Raw genomic sequence first — 18,323 nt, 5'->3', positions numbered from 1 at the left:
GTACGTCCAATAAATAAAAAAAGAAAAGATAAAGGACATTTTCATAATTTATTTAAAGACATGGCTACAGTGGATAATGAAGAAAAGTTCTTTTGCACTTGAATCCCTTGGTATTTTGCACTTTTTTATTCTTTTGTACTTTTTTCGTATTTTTCCGTGGCCGTAGGCCGGTAAAGATAAAGTTGAGTCAACTTTTCGGTTACAGTTAAAATCAACAGATTTTTGCCGGCTATTATAAATGGTAATATGGGTTTCCTATCTTCCAATTTTTACGGCACCGGTCTAAGTTAACAGTTACGGCCTATTATAAACGACGCTTTAAGGTAAATTTTTACTAGCTGCTTAAACAGACTGTTTCAACGACAAAAAGGATCACGCGGTCAAAATTGACGAATATCAAGCGTCCATTTTGATCGTGTGATTCTTTTTGTCGCTGAAACAGCCGGTTTGAGCAGCTCGTGAAAATTTACCTTTATGCGAGAGTCTGTGCTCCCCGCTTAATCATGGACGTGTCACATTCACGTCTATCAATGACAACGGTAACAAAGGTTAGGTGAGTCACTGCCGTCAGTGAGAAACGTGGCGTGTGAGTCGTGGCGCGTCGTAAGTCGTAAGAAGGAAGGTGTTTCTCATCGGCAAGAAAGAGAGGCTCCATACACTCCATAGTTTCATCCTACTGTCGACTGTCGTGCGTGAATCGGCAGTGAGCCTGAGTGAGCTTGTCACAGCCTTGGACAGCCTGTGAGCCACAGTGAGCGATCGCCTTGACATCGACTACGGTCTGCATACCTGTGCTTGAACGAGTCCAAACAAGTCCAAACGAAACGAGCGTGAAGAAGAGCGCGAGGCGAGCGGCGAGTCTCCGAAAGTAGCAGTACAAGTAGAGAGCAGTATAGAGAGAGAGAGGGAGAGAGAGAGAGAGAGAGAGAGCGAGAGAAGAATCAAGTAGAAGGCTGATCGGGAGGGGTAGGAGAGCAACCCCCTTCTCTCCTCCTCCACTCCACGAGGAATTACCAAAATGGTGGCGCGATACAACGTGAACGGGTGATGTGTAGGCAGATATCTGCTCGCATCGCGTTCGTATCAGGAAGGTGCGAGGTACGCGAGCGTGACCTGCGTGACCTGCGTGAGCACGCTAGGTCGACGGCAGTATGGGCGACCCCAAGAGTCAGCACGGCGCGCAAGAGATGAAAGGCTGGCTTTTCAAATGGACCAACTACTTGAAAGGTTACCAACGGAGATGGTTCGTCCTGTCAAACGGCCTCCTGTCATACTACAGGTAGTTTCCTACGTGTCGTCAGATCCGCCGACGGTCGAAACCGAGTTAAATCCGTCGCTCGCGGATCGCGAGCGTGCGCTCCTCGCCGCGTCGTCATCTACTTACGTTTCGCTATTTTAACGTCGCGATCGATCTCTCGCCGTCGTCGTCGTCGTTGTCGCCGTCGCGCCGAGATCGCGACGCGCGATTCCCCGTTGGTCCTTCCGACTCGGTCTCATCTACTTGGAGAAGAGAAAGAGAAAGGAGAGAATTTATCTATATATCTGCGTCACGGTGGAGCTGCTCCTGTTCCCCGTGTTGCGCATCGCGATTAGGTTATGTGGATGGAACTAACTCTTTTCTATCGCCCTCCCGGTCAAAAATAGCCTGGCAACAGTGGCAACAGCTGTCATAATGAGTATTCGCGACGTCTACGCGATCGACGCGCGACACGACGGCGACGGCGACACGATGCGATGGGGAGGGAACATACATATGTATGTACGCGTCCATCGCTGCAATTTCTGAGCTCTCTATGCGCGTATAATACTTTCGGCTGCGCTACGGTATCTGTCAGGATCTGTGCGCTTTAAGCATATTAAAGAGATAAGAGAGCTTTTTATCCGCGGCGTATATCAACTCGACTGACACGCGGGAAGGAGTAAACTACTAAACTAGTATAGTATATCACGTGACATTGTAGTCTTAAGCCCGTTTCTACTAACGTAGATTAACTTTAATTTTGGTTCAACTAACTCTTCATCTCTTTCTACTTCTAGAAATTAGAAAAAGATAAAGAGTAAGTTGAACCAAGATTAAAGTTAATCTATGTTGGTAGAAACGGGCCTTAGGCTCGTTTCTCTAGCTCTAAATAATCGTTCGTTAAACATATTTAGTAAACGTATATTTTTTTTCTTGAGTAAATATTTACTGAATTTAGTATATGTTTATTTAGTACTGCGTTCAAAGAAATATGTATTTATCTAGTAAATGTTTTTTCAGAGTACTCTCTATTTTTATTCTAATTCTTAGAAAAAAAAGAACTAGAAAAAAATGAAGAATTAGTTGAACCGAATTAATTAGAATTATAATAGTTAGAACTAGAAAAAGATAAAGAGTACTCTGAAAAAATATTTACTAAGTAAATACATATTTCTTTGAATAGTATCAAGTAATAAACATTTATAGTAAATAAATATTTATTCAATTAAAAAAATAATAGCTAAATCAAATTAATGGTTTTTGTATCAAATAAATATATGTTTATTAAATATGTTTAATATAAATGTTTATTTAGAACTATTCAAACGAATATTTATTAGAATTTAATTGTTTTTCTTTCAATGTAAGTGGAACTGAGATTATAAAATTAATTTATATTGGTATAAGAAACGGACGTTAAAGAGCTTGGCGATAAGACACATCAGCGAGAAAGAGAGATCCAATATCAAGTATTGGATGAGAGCATTTAGATACCTTATAGACAGAATACATATGCGCATTATAAGTAAGCTTTGCGATTCTCTCGTTTTTCAATGGGCGTATAATTTCACTATCTAGTTTATCCAAGTAACGCTGACTCGAATCGCGCCGTTTACTCGAATCGCGTGATTACGTTCACCTCCTAGATCCCAGATTTACGTGTATTTGTCAACGTATTAACGTGTATATATATATATGGAACATGCAAGAGTCATTACGCGCATCGCAGGTGCAGCTTGTCGGGCAACGGTTACATAACGTGACAAAACTCCTTATGGATGATGATGTGAATACGACATTGCATACACTCGCTCGCGTTTACAGGATACGTCACAAAGTTCGTATAGGGATCAGTAGGAAGAATTTCTCATAAAATATTTCACAACTATTTCAATTGCAAATATATTTCATTGCAGGATTTGTAATATTTCAAAAATTTTTCATGTCCAGGAAATCAGTTTTTAAAATATTCTTTTTTCACAATATTTGTATATTTCTTAAATATTTTTGTGCATTGTTTTAAAACGTTTTACAAATGTTTACGAAATATGTCTAAAATATTTTATTGAAATATTTAAAAGAATTGTTCATCTAAATTATAAATATTTATATTCGTGTTGTGTCGATCTTGATGAATTTGGAGTCGAGTCTCCTTGGAGGCTGCGTTTCAAATATTAAGTTGAAAAATTATTCAAACAATTTTATGAAAATTTTATTTAAAATTATCCTTGACAATACAGTTATTTCACGAAATGCGTTACAATTTTCTACGTGTTACCACAATGTTGAGTAAAGGCTAGTTCCACACGGCATGAAATATTTATATAAATATAATTTTTTGAAATATTTTAATAAAATATTTTACAACAATATTTTAAAAATATTGTATAAATATATTATATATATTTTGTAAGAATAAAAATATTTCAAACACTCTGATTTTCTGTATACATATTTATATTTTAGAAAGATTTCGTGAAAAATTTTTGAAATATTTTATATCTTGCAATGAAATATTTTGAAAAATATTTTTGAAATATTTCATACTGCGTGGAGTATGATAAATTTATCAAGCCTGTTGATTGACTGTAGAAGAAAGAAATCTGAGAACCTCTCTGGTTCATCTCTACCAATGTAGATTATAATTTTAATCTTGCAGGTCAAAAGTAAATTAAACCGAGATTGAAGTTAATTTATATTGATAGAGATAATAGAAAATGTCTGTCTTGCAGCCAATTAACAAGCTTGAAAGATTTGTCGTGCGACAAATGTATAATATTTATGGACTTTCTACAATAAGCCATCATCTAAGCTTGAAATCTAAATCGCAAGAGATTTTGATCAATCACAGTCAAATGTGAGAACAATACCATAATCCATGACTATGGAGTGGTCAATTTCTTACGGTGCGGGCGTAACATTTAGGTACAAAGACTTAGGTAATGGCTCATTGTAGAAAGTCCATTATAGCCGAAGAATGCGGTTTTGAAAACGATATAATCCTACATTACAACCCTCGCATTTGACGACGCGTCGGAGAAAGTTTATTACGTATCTATACATCTCTTTCATTTTAATCTTGTGAGACTTATCGCACTTGACCGCTTACACTTGACGCTTTGTAGTTCGCAACGATAATATCCGTCTTCTGCCTGACAATTTTTACGTGAATTTCGCTCTGGGAGCCCCATTGAAATTAATGAAATAACGGAATGAAAAACTTGGTGCAATACGAGTTCAAACCATCTGTATCTCGTGGTCTCGTTATCTTCGCAAATAGAGTAGCCGCGTTTTTCTGACAAATGATTGCGCACCGGCTTCCTAGGACATGTCTTTTGGTTTTGTTTTTGTTTTTTTAAATTCAATTTCATCATTCCGCTTGGCACAGTTTGTGTGATTTGAGTTTGCAATGCCTTTCTGAAGATTGTTCACTGATATCACGGTACAGATCCGTCGACGTATAAGAATATTTTATTCTCAATTGTCTGTCCTAAGGCTTTTTCTCGCACAATATAACACGCGTGCACGCAAAAATCACACAGCTCGCGTTATGAACCGAGTGAACTTTACGTCTCGTGTCACCGTTGACCAGTACCGGTGTTCTTTTTTTTTTCCCTTCCGGTCTCTTGCGAACTTGGAACGACTCGACAAAGAGAAAAGATTGCCTATGTTCTTGCCTACTTCTGACGGTGGGTAAAGAAAAAAATATCGAGAAAACAACGAAATTTCGAGCAATAAGCTTTGCCATAGTGTTACACAATGTGAACGGGGTTTGTTTGTTTTATGGATTGTTTAGGGCTGAACCAACAGGGGGGCCAAAGATATCATCGCGACGCAAGCGGAGAGCTGGCAGAGCCTCCGAGTAAGTAAAAAAAAGACAAAACAAAAAAGATAAAACGAAATATGCGAAATCGCATATCCCGACTGCCCCCATCCCTTTCCGCGAGTTGTAATTAAAAAACAGCCCCCAAGGGTGTGTTTGTGTTCCTATTTCCCATTTTTAATACTCGATTACACACACACATACACACGCGCGCGCGCGCGCGCACACACGTTATATAACTTTACATCTTTTCATGCAATTTTAATTTACTGATGACCCTAATAAAAAAATATCTCGCTTTCTCCACCACGACTTCACCTGTCTGGAGCCGTATTTTCGAAAAATATCGTATACGAAAATATTATAGTATATACGTTACATATATTATAGATTTCTCTAGTGTATTTTTGTATGCGATATTTTTGAAAGTAAAACCTTTGTGTCAGCGGTTATATTACGTATTATCTGTACGTGTGAATATGAAAATTAAACGTTTCTTCGTATATATACGCTAAACCATGCTAAACGTAACACTTGTCACTTGTGTTCTCTATTATCTTTTTCATTTTCGATCTTTGTCTCTCCTTATTTTTCTCTTTCTCTCTCTTCGTGTGTGTATATGTGCGAGTATGTGTATGTATACGTACATAATACAGTCGCGTGCAATGAATTGTACCGCTTCTTTATGTTGTGTTCTTTATCGTGCGAGTTACGTTCGTCCCAGTCGAGTCTCGTCTTTTTGTTCACTTTTGTAACTGTCTCACGCAGTGACTGTAACTGCAGTTGTTGTCGACGAGATATAGCTGTTACCGGTATCTTAGATTAGACGGTTTTATTTTTCTTGCTCTTTTAGGCGGACGCGCTCGAAAGTTCTACCAATCGCACAGAAGGAATGATCTACAGATTAATTTTACGTTTTCCTTTTTCCTCCGAATATGATCGATGAACCGAAAGATTTCGTAATCTTTGTCGAGCAACTTCCTCCTTTTCTCTTGATTGATGAATATAATCTTCCTTTCTTTGTAGTTAGAAACTTTGTATCACCTCTTAATTTTTCTCTCTTCACATACAGGATATTTTGGTAATAACTCGATTTATTATATACATGTGTATATACACACACACACACACACACACACACACACACACACACACACATACACATACACACACAGGACGCTTCCTTTCAACAGTAAATTTTTGCATACATTTAATCCGTTTCTCCTTAATAAAAGTATGAGTGACGGATGCGTGTCTCGACAGATCTCGTAGATTAAAGTTTTATAATCCGAACACATTAGAATCTTCGACTTGAGGGAAACTATCTTCGGTATACCATGTGTAAATATCGTGAATACTGAAGTAGGAAAAATCGGGTCACTACATCACTGTTGAATAAATTGAATTTTATCAACACAACCGTAGTATCATTTCACGGTAAATCGAATTCAACGATAACCTCCTGCCTTTCCAATGAATTGTGGAGACTATTTTATTGTGAAAATATTGTTAGTTTTTATATAAATGTTTTGTTAATTTTTATACAGATGTTTCATTACAAAAATTCACCAAAGATTACATAAATAACGAGACTGTGCGCAATATCGTAAGATTACTATTTTGGTAAATAAATACGTGCAAGTATCTCGAAACACGTTTCCGCCAATTTATACTTGAACGTGTACAGAGTGTTCTTAAATAGATCGATGGACTTTGATAGCGTGCAGTTTTACTCGCTTTGGATGGAGAAAGATTATGCGATCGTAGTTGACGCACGTCCGAAACTACATTTTTTCGAATCACAAACTTTAAACCTTTCTGTTTACGCAGAATTTTGCAAGAATTTCTCAGAGACTCGTGATTTTTTTCGTGAAATGGAACACGGTCTTTCGTTTTAAATCGATTGTTAAAGCCATCTTTTTCGCACGCTTTACATTGACTAACTCTTCATCTTTTTCTAGTTATAAGAATTGAAAAAAGATGCAGAAGAGTAGAAGTTGAATCGCGATTAGAGTTAATCTACATTGATTATAAAAAAGAGATATTAGATCCCTCCAATAATGTCAGATTAATTTGAATCTCGGTTCAATTTATTCTTTATCTTTTCCTCTAATAAAATTCTAAGAATTATAGAGATAAAGATAAACAGTGATTAAAAAACAGTTTAATTCTTAGAACTAGAAAAAGATGAAGATGATGGAAGGAACCAGGCCTTATAGATTCAAATCCCGATTGGTAGATAAATTTACGCATTTTTTTGCTCCGACGTATAGATTCGTCGTTATTTAGCGCAACGATATAGATCAGTTCGTCAGATTGCAATGAGCATCATTATTACACATTATTAATACAAAGATAAACTTTATACATTCTTGGCGAAGTAATACTGCAGGCGAAAGTGTTGATGATTCTGGAAACAAGAACAGTTTTCGGACTAATCGCCCTAATCGTGATCATGAGCATGATTTTCTTTTTTTATCCGCGCACGGCGCGGGCGAGTAGAGTATAAGAGTTTTGATAAGAGTATAAATACACACCTCAGAGCCTGGCGATCCATTTCGAGGACACTCTGAACAACCTGTACTCTTGTACACAATGTGATTCCAGCGCGCTGTGCGGTAGCATGACTTTTCTTTTTCTGACTTTTTTTTCCTTCTTCCACACGGAATCGTGATTGTTGCGTGTTCGATTAACCCGAGTGACCTCACGTGCATGATCCGATTGAGAGCTCTCCTTCCCTCTTCCCCGCTCCACCGGTATTTGGATTGTCGTTTCGTACGACGGAGAATAAGTAGATCCTCCCATGGATCGCTCTTGTGCTCTTGATCGACGCGACGCGACGACCGCGAGGCGCGCCGCGCGAGTGCGACAAGAGACACTCGTCTGCGGGGATAGGGGAGCAGCCGGATCCGTAATAGGGGATGGTAATGGGATCGCTTCCATCGCATCGGCTGCGTAATCGAGTGTTTAGTTTCCTCGGATTACGCCAATAAGTCCATACTTTTCTATGCTAACTGTTCCCCGCATCCTACCCTCCTACTCCGTCAACGTCTCTCCCTCGTCTCTCCCACCAAGTCAGAAATATGGTGTCACAGATTAACGCAGACAATCGTTGTTACACACATTGTTGTGCCAATTTTTTCTGTTTTTCTTTCTTTGGAAGGGGAGGGAGAGGTGGTCGCGCTCTCGGATGAATCTTGTTCACGGCCGAATCGTCCGGATCGTTGTATTAAAAGTCGAGTCCGTCCCTCCCGATGTTGCAAACTGTTGCAAACTCACGTCTGTCTTTCTCTGTGTCATTCGGCAATCCCGGGGCAGACCTGAGAGGGACGCGTACCTGAGACTGTTGCGTCTCCGTTACTCCCTGTTTCAGAAATCCCGCGGAGATGTCTCACACTTGCCGCGGCACGATTTCCTTACACGGGGCCTTAATACACACGGTGGACGCCTGCACCTTCGTCGTGAGCAACGGCGGCACGCAGACCTTCCACATCAAGGCGTCAACCGAGGTGGAGCGACAGCAATGGGTCACAGCTCTCGAGCTAGCAAAAGCCAAGGCTATCCAAGCGATGGAATCTGGTTTGTACGATTGTACAATAGATCGTGCCTGTGTATTGCGTAAACCTGTCCTTTTTTCGGTTCATCTAGGTACATCGAAATTTTCCATTTCGGATGCTTTTTTTACATCTATTCCAACTTTTAAAGGGAGCCTAAAGTCGTCTGTTTTTATCAATCCAGTGTAGGACCTTCACATACTACCTACAAATTTTCTAATTAACTAATCTTTTGTATATATATTGGCTATCTAGGTCTAATTCTAGAAACTCGATATTGTTTGTTCACGTAATCCCTAATCCGAACCAAGATTGTTCTACAGGTTGTTTTATTATGTACCTAATCTACGTACAAAGTATACTATATATAAAGCAAATATTGTTACGAATCGACACCGAAAGCCGATAACAAAACTAATTTTCCAACTTTTTTTAGCATAAACTTAATTGGTTGGATTACATTATCGTTCATACATTAATTGTGAAAAAAGATTTTTAAATCTGTATAAGGCAGTTAGAGAAATATTTATTTGAAAAATAATATAAGACGACTTTAGGATTCCATTAAATCTCCGTCTGCAATCTGAATCTTTTTCAACATAAGCGAAATTATACTCTGAGATTTCATTTTTGCTGAAATTTTAATTTTTATTGAATGATGGTTTTAACATTCGAGTTAAAAAAGCTATTTAGTAATTTAATAGAGACGTTGAAAAATAACTGAACTTTTTCGTATTTTTTGAAGGCCTAAAACAATAAAAAAAATTGGATTGAATAAAAAAGATCCAGATTACAGACGGGGACGGGTGAAGTTTTTATAAAAGTTTATTAGAAAAATATTTAAAGAAATGTTTTTGTGCAATGTAAAAATACATGCGTATACGATTGCAAACAGAGAGTTAAATTAATAACTGTGGAAGATTAATGTTTGCAAATAGTTTTGCTTAAAATACTTTAATTTGATGCACGAAAAATTAAAGTGTAATAAAATTTTCATTTTAATGGATTTGTCAATTAGAAACTGATTTTATAAATATTGAAAAAAAATTTTAAAATTGATGTACATGAACAATAATTTAAAAATTATTGTTAAAATTTTATAAATTGAAGTATTTCTCTATATGTATATACAATATATCAGCAGTTTATTATAAAAATATTTAAAGAAATTTTTTTGTGCGATGTAGTAAAATAATCAAATCAATTCAATCTATTTCCTAAAGAGTCATATATAATACATTTTTATTACGAATAGATTTTAATCGTATTAATTAACATTTATGAATTAATCTTCAGGAACGATTTATCTTTTTTATTCTCTTTATTTATTAAGTGTTTGAGAGATTGGAAAATATCCCGTATAAAATGTTGAATTCAGAATTTATGTGATTTATGTATTTCTGCAGATATAAAGCTCGAATTGCAAAGTTAATACTAAACTTTGAGATTTTTCGTGAATTTGGCTCAACCGTTGCGCGCGCGCACGCGCGCACAGTATTAATAGAATATTTCGATGCTATAATTAATTTAATGAACGTTCTTACATCTATTATAAATTATTGTACTATACGTGTGTGTATAATTAATGAATTTGATTTGCATCGCAAACGAATATACTGATATGATGATTATACATTTGCATAACTATCGTGTTGTATCTATCTTTTTCTTATATATTATTGAGCTTTAGTACTTCGGCGACGTTATGCGGCGAAATCTCTTTTAGAAGAAGAGGAGGAGGAGTATCAAGATAACGACAATCAAAACGTAGAAACCGCGTCTGTGATTAAGGATCTAACGCGACGATTGGACGATCTACAAGCGTGCAATGACTTGATGCTTAAGCAGGGATCTGGGCTCCAACGAGCTTTATCTGATTTGGAAATGATAGAGCCTCCATCCCCCGAATTAGCAGCGAAATTCAAGATTGTCAGCGAACGAACCACACTTTTCCGAATTGCGGCGAATGCTATGATTAGTGTAAGTTCAAATGATAATCTGCGAAATTGAACGACGCAAAGTATCTGCGAATGATACTTTCTTTCCTGCATTTATTTGCGAGTCTTGTAATAGTGGCAATATGTGTTATATTATCTGATTAGAAAATCTGTTTTTCTATTTAGAATTCCTTTTTCTCAATGTCAGATATCAACAATCGTGGCTCTTTAAGTAGTAACTTTTTAATACAACAACATTAAGCCGCCAAAATCTTCAACATATTCTTAAAAAATCAATTCGAATTGTAATAAGGGTATCGCATTCTGGGATCTGAGTAATGCTTCGAAAGATGATAATATAAATTCTCCATTGTTTTACTAGACTTGCTGAATAAACTCTTGAAGTTGTTTTGTTAACATCTCGTATAAATCTTATCGTAACAAGATATATATAAGTACAACATAACTGAACGTGATTCATTAACAAGTGAAAAGAGAAGGGGGAAATCTCGAGATACGGTTAGTAATTAACTTTTTATATAAACGATACGTTCAAAGTCTACGTAGAAATTCACAAGATTTGCAGAGAGCAGAGTTCAATTCTCTTGCCAATCAGAGTTGCCTCATTCACGAAATTGTCCTCGACATTGGCATTCTCTCTATTGATGCGAATTATCATCGATGTGATCTCACACAAAACGCAACTTATGGCAACAGATTGAACATGTTGTTACAGACGAGCAGCGATTACTTGCAACTAGCCCAACAACAAGAGCCTAAGTGGAAAAAGATGCTGCAGCACGAGCGTGATCAGAAAGTACGGATAGAGAAAATGGTCGAACAGTTAGCTAGGCAACATTCCCACCTGGAGAAAGCCGCGCAACATGCGATTCCTTCAGCGACGCCTGCGGGAGGACACAGACCTTCACGTAAATAAATTTAAATTTATATTCTCTTCTATTTCGTTTCGCGTTAGCATGCACTCGTTGGCGCATTTTTAATACTTTTTTTACTGCCATATTATTGCTTAAAGGCATCAAATTTTATTTAGTTTTATAATATTATACTTAATGAAATCTATTTTAATTTGTCTTTTCTTTAATTTGTATTAGAATTTCGTTTATTTAATAATACTTGAAAACCGCTCTCTGAATATATGTTTCTTAATTATCTTAATTAGAATCAATTTTTCTTTAACAGAAATAATAAGTAACAAATCATTATTTATTACGATTTTCTAAGTTTTTGTATCTTTGTATAACTAGCTCAAAATTAAAATTCTTTCTCTATAGAAGATACCACCGTCTAAACTTATCTGAAGAATAGTTTTATTACTTTAATTCGCAAGTCCTTTTTTTGTTTTGCATCTAATAAATTATAACTCGGTATTTGCGTTAATTAACTTCAAATTAATTAAAAAATCTTGGAGAGAGAGAGAGAGAGAGAGAACATACATTAGATTTATATACACGCTGCACTACATGAAGAAATATTATAGTAGCGGTTCTGTCGAAATTTTAACTAAATATAAATATTCTTCTGAGTAACGTTTCTTTTTTTTTATCACAGATCTTTTGTAGCACATTGAAGCTAATTAAATATCTCAGCAATTAAATGATGCCCGAAACACAATTCTCCAGAGTATAACCGTAGGTTCTCTACGGAACAAAAATTATAGTTTTAAATTCGTATCTCGCGTTGGCATTTAGCCGAGTTGGCCCGCTCGCGTCTGCGTTTTATTTATCGTTTTCGTTCTCATACAAAAAATGATGGAAAATTCGTGAGGTGGAAGCGTTTGTGGAGTGCAAGCGGAAATTTAAATTTCGGCGGTCGCGATCGTTTGTCCGTGTTCGCGCTAGGTGGCCTCCAAGAGGCACCGTTGCGCCGCGCCACGCCGACGCAACGCGTCGCGTTATCACGTGATTACGTCAGCCGTGGTCTACGGTCTACGCAGGTCTACGTATGCATCGTCCATCCGTAAGTCCGTATACGGTTCATATGGTTGGCGGTATAGACATAGGACAAAAGAGCGTTTATCCGCACCGTGCTCTCGTCTCCCCGGTCTCCCGTTCTGTATATAGGTAACGTAATAATTTGTGTAATATATATATATGTATATGCATATGTACGTCCGCACATGACACAGTCGGGTGTGTTTCCGTCTCATCCGAGAGAGTTGGACGCTTAATCGGCGGGAGCGATGAAGCGGTCTCGCAAATCATGGTACTGGAGATTCATTTTTTTCTTTCCATTATCTCCGATAACGCGATACCCCGAGTTCCGGACGGTACGGTCGCTTTTAGTATCGACAATGGGGTTAATCGGTGCGTCGAAGGTATACGAAGGATACGATAATTGCCCGACGAAAATACGACGAGCACATTCACGGCTCGTTGTTGGCGTTTCATAATGATTCTCGCGGTCGCCGAGAGTCGCGGAATTGGCGCGGAATCGGAATCGAGAGGAGAGCGGAAATCGCGCGGGATTCGACACACATGCGTATGACACGATCGACATGATTAAAGGGGAGTGTGCGTTCGTGAATCGCGTTGGTTCGCCTGGTTGGTATCGCCCGCGATATTCTCGGCCCTGTGATGTCGTTCACTCCTTTCATCTGTGCGCGCCACGAAGAGAGAAGAAAGAGGAAATGGGAGGAAGGGTGCACTCGGGACGGAGCGGAGCGGAGCGGAGAAGAGCCAACGCAACGCAACGCAACGTCGTCGGAGTCACTCGCCTCACCGCGCCGCGCCGCGCCGCGCCAGTTTGATTGAGCGAACAGTGCGAGGCAGCGAGGTGCGAGCACCGCGGGTCACGGGCCGGAGCGCTATTCGGAGCGCGGCGTGGCGCGGAGAGGCGGCACATTCGATTCGACGGAAAGGAAAAGAGGGTGGTGGGCAGAGCCGAGCGCACGAAATCGGTCGCAAAATCAACTCTCGAGACGGACCCACGCGGTGGTCTTGCCGCGCGGGGATCGCGCGGGACGTCATATATCGATTCTTTATTACGCGATACGATCTCACGAACGCGAACGCGGGTGACTGGCGTCAACTAGCGTAACTTGGTCGCGCATGCCGTCGTAATTTGCACGCGCCTTTTCGTTCCGCGTCATTCTCAACGACCATCTCGATTCCGTCCAAGAGAGCGCTCACTGTATAGATAAATACTTGATTCTTATCTCGATGCTTATCCAAATCTTTGGTGCGATTAAACGACCGTGCAACATTCACGTGCTCCGTCCAATTTTTTACCTGTCCCAGCTTGGAGTTTCTACGCGACATACCTCACGTTCCGCGTTCGCGTCGCTTGTCAAATGGAAAATTATCACTTTGCAGATCCCGCAATTACAACGTCACCGTCGGAGGATGAAGAGGATAACGCCGAATTTTACGACGCCCAAGAATCAGACACTTTCACACTAACTATACCCGTCGCCACGAGCAATTCCATTTCCCACGCGAGAGATCGCACCGATTCCCAAGGTAGCGACGATGGCTCCAGTTCAGAGGGAGATCCAACGCCCTTGCCCGTTTTTGATTCCACTGGAGCCGATTCCTTCCTCATTGTGACCGATTCCACTGCTGCGCAGACACCCTCGGCTGTTAGGATCACCAACGATCTGGATATTGTAAGCAAATTACGTTCCTCGATTCTCTTCTTTCCTCCTCTTCTTTCAAGGTAAAATGACGTAGGATGTAGATATATGTTTTTCGTCTATAACACAGACAAGCTGGCGTTCCAATAATGACAGCAGCAGCAGCAGCAGCACCGGGATGACCACCATTTCAAAACGGAAACGAAGGACCAGGGTACCTGACAAACCAAACTATCCCTTGAACCTATGGAGTATAATGAAAAACTGCATTGTATGCTTCAACGATTAACAGAAGACTATGAATACGCAGATATTCTTGATAGGTATAGTACGATATTTTTAGTTGCGTCTAATTTATGCAAATTGATGCGTGACGTTTCTTGCTTTTTTTATACAAATAGGGCTGCAGAATGTACAGATAGTTACGAACAGATGGCTTTTGTAGCCGCGTTCACTGTGTCTAGTTACGCTACAACCGCCGCTAGAACGGGAAAGCCTTTCAATCCCCTTTTGGGTGAAACTTACGAATGCGATCGTACCGATGACCTTGGATGGCGCGCGATTTCAGAACAAGTATCTCATCATCCGCCTATGCTAGCTCAACATTGCGAAGGAAAGAAATGGCGATGTTGGCAAGAGTTTACAATGGCTTCTAAATTTCGTGGAAAATATCTGCAGGTACAATGTCTTGTCAACGATAGATCTGAAAATACATACCGACTGAAAATACATATCACAAATAATTACTCAATCGTCGTCAAATAATTACGCAACCATTGTTCTTTCTAAATACTACCGTTTTTAATATTGAATATTGAACATTGAATTTTGTGCTTGAATTAGGTGATTCCTTTGGGTACTGCTCATTTAGAATTTAATAGTGGCCAGCATCATTACACATGGCGAAAAGTCACTACTACAGTACATAATATTATAGTCGGAAGATTGTGGGTCGATCAGAGTGGCGATATGGATATTGTAAATCATAAGGCAGGTATCAAGTGCCATTTGAAGTACATACCGTACTCGTACTTCTCGCGAGACAGTCAGCGCAAGGTGAAGGGCGTAGTCATGAATTCCAACAAGGAAGTCAAGTGGGTAGTGCAGGGTACATGGGATTCAAAGATTGAAATAGCACCGGTAATCAGCACGTCTGGCACACCGGATAATCCAGTTTATAAAACAGGTCCTTATATATTAGCTTGGAAACGACGTATACCTAGGTAAGTATATAATATGCATGTAAAAATTAAAACCAGTTTACTTATTTCATTTCTTAAAGTTGTGTGCAAATTTTATATATCAACATATATGTATATCAACGACTTTTCCAATAGAATTAATTTCGATTGCTGAAAAGTATCGTTATCTCGAAACAAAAATCGACCGAAAAGATTTTTTATTAGAGAGAAGGGCACAACTTTTTTCGCGACCGTTAATTTTTCAGGAATCGTTTTATTGCTACACTTTCTTATGTATTTTTCTTCGGGAAAACCGAAAATGATTATGACAGTGACGTTACACTGAAGGAAAGATTGTTACGTTTACGAAATAAAGTTAATTAAATCTTTATTGACATCGTTACGAAATCGCTGTCAATTATGCTTCGATCATTTAAAAATTAATTCTTGAATCAACAACTGTGAATTAGTATTCAATTATAATTGACGATTTCAACGATGTGAATGAGGATTTTATTCTTTATTGCAATGTATAAATTTTTTCTTGAGTATAACGCTCTTAATATAATTAATTAATAATTTTCGATTAAATTAATAAATAAAATGATCTCCGCACGGTCGCGAAATAATAAAAGTTGTATCCTCCTTTTTACTTACAATATCTTAAAAATATATCTGAAATATATTTCAATACTTAAATATAATATTGCAGCGAAGACTCTGAGAAATATTATTCATTCACGGAACTAGCGTGTCAATTGAACGAACCAGAAGAAGGTACATCTCCAACAGATTCTCGATTGAGGCCTGATCAGCGGTTAATGGAGGATGGGCGATGGGACGAAGCCAATGCAGAAAAATTGCGTTTAGAGGAAAAACAAAGAACTGCTAGACGAGCTCGCGAGCATGACTCCGAAAAGGCTGCTGTACAAGGTATGTTTATATCGTTAAATTATGAAAATTAAGCTCTTTTACTCATAGATTTTCATGTTTCTCCGCAGGATTATCTTATGAGACATACGAACCACTATGGTTTAAAAAGAAGCAGGATCCGTACACGGACAGCCGTTGTTATGTTTATAATGGCGAATATTGGGATCATAAAAGCAGAGGTGACTGGTCACGATGTCCAAACATATTTTAGTTCGTTATATAGATAGATTCGATTGCAATGACTTTGTCACATACATGCAGTGCGTGAAGAAGTTTTGGATCGTTTAAAAGTGACGATAGCCGAGATTAGAAGTCGCGACCGTTCGTGGTCAAGATTTAAATGCTTATGAAATAACGTTGACGTGATAATGGGGTTGTTACGGGATATGGTTTAGCAATTAATTCTTCCAATGAAGTGGACGAAACTTGTTGGCAATTCTGACATGTATAATATGCAATTTGTACTTGCATGTCATCGCTGTTCTTTTCTACCTCTCTCCCTTTCCTTCCCCCTTTTCTTCCCTGTCTTTCTTTTTGTCTCTTTTTTTGAAAGCTAATATCTAATCCCTTCAACGTGATATTTTATTAATATGCATTTGCGTGCTATTTTTCTTTTTTTTTTTTTAAGATTTTGTGCTGAATTAATGAGTAGCCAATCTTGAATTTTCGCGTTTATTATATTAGCTATATGTAGTAAAAAGAAATCGAAGCTCGGGCAAGTCGAATGAATTCCGAATATTTCAATTAGCCTAAAATTAAGATTGCAATAAGACTGTAAGAAGAGAGGATAAAAAACTTTCGTCATTGAAGAGGAAGGATTTCAGATCAAGTTTAATGTTTTATTTTATAATATATTCAGTATTCTCAATTTATGTTTAGGTAAATATAAATCTAATTTTCTAGAAAAAATTTGAACTAAAATTTTATCAAAGTCGCGATCGATGCTATTATATATACAAAAATCCTGTGTATATTTCATTATTTTTAATCTATCATAATCCATCGTTGAAAGTATTTGTATGAACACAGAAAAAGATGTGCAACGAGAATTAGAATCACAGCCGATACACTCGATTTAATATAAAACAAGATAAATATGATGATTTCTCTTATTTATTTTTACTATATGAATTATTTTTATAGAGGAAAAGAAAATACATCTCCATGTATTAAAAATCCAATTGATTTTTTAATGCGTGTCAGTAGTTTTAATTTTTTTTTTATAATTCTCTGCGTACTTTCTACTCGATCTGTTACAACAAAAAAGTCTGAAAAGTGTTGGAAGTGGAAATAAATGTTGATAGAGAAGAGTATGAATACAAGGAACAGTAAAACTACATACATTGAAAGGTTTATTCAGTGATTTTGAATGCACGCGCGCAATGATTAACATTTTAGACACATAATAAATAAAACCGACGACGATGATGCTTCCAAGTTTAGCCAGTGTTGTGTTTTTTACAAGGAGAGAGAAGGAAATAGAAAAAAAAGAAACCATGCCATTTCACGTCTGCACAGATTTCAAGCACGCTAGATACGCTCCGAATACTTTACCAACGCAGAGGTATGCGACGCGTTAATGGAACGACAAAAGTAAAACGAGGCGCGAATCGAGGGCTCCTAAGTGCTGCTCCACCTGATTAAAGAAAATCGAAATCGGGTTCCCGAGCGTGACGATCGTTTGTTTCTCGAAATTATCGCTGTAGCATAGAAACACGCGTGCACCCATAGGCACGTGCGACCGATTTATAGTGAATGATTGCGTGTGTATGTATGTATGTATGTATTTGTTTGTATGCATGTATGCCAGTATGTACATAAAGCGATTAATTGGTGAAACTTATTGTATATCCCTCTAATAAGCACATAGGCCGTTCCATTCGCGATATCAGGTACATACAAGCTGCCTTGTACAAGTATATATCTCGATAAATCGAACGGAACGACTAGCTTGCAGCCAATGTCTATAATGATCATTACGCTAAGTGCTCTGGCTGTATTATAATTTTAATAATTAATAATTGAAATTATATATATATATATATATATTATACACACGCCTG

At 38.0% G+C, this 18,323-nt stretch overlaps 1 protein-coding gene across 1 annotated transcript; it reads left to right on the top strand.

The window, feature by feature from the left end:
* Positions 1-397: 397 nt before the first annotated feature.
* On the top strand, positions 398-17,206 carry Osbp (oxysterol binding protein). The gene is given in 12 exon segments (XM_018457273.1): positions 398-1,279; positions 5,037-5,102; positions 8,437-8,642; positions 10,344-10,597; positions 11,291-11,483; positions 13,887-14,179; positions 14,277-14,412; positions 14,415-14,469; positions 14,548-14,824; positions 14,990-15,369; positions 16,040-16,260; positions 16,329-17,206. Coding segments are annotated over 12 exon segments (2,352 nt in total). The 5' UTR covers positions 398-1,151; the 3' UTR covers positions 16,472-17,206.
* The last annotated feature ends 1,117 nt before the right edge of the window (positions 17,207-18,323 follow it).

Source organism: Mycetomoellerius zeteki, unplaced genomic scaffold, assembly GCF_001594055.1.
Source record: "Mycetomoellerius zeteki isolate Tzet28-1 unplaced genomic scaffold, Tzet1.0 scaffold62, whole genome shotgun sequence".
In the NCBI taxonomy this organism is placed as follows: domain Eukaryota; kingdom Metazoa; phylum Arthropoda; class Insecta; order Hymenoptera; family Formicidae; genus Mycetomoellerius; species Mycetomoellerius zeteki.
Note: the sequence above shows the minus strand (reverse complement) of the source record. Positions and strands in the feature narration are given on the sequence as shown.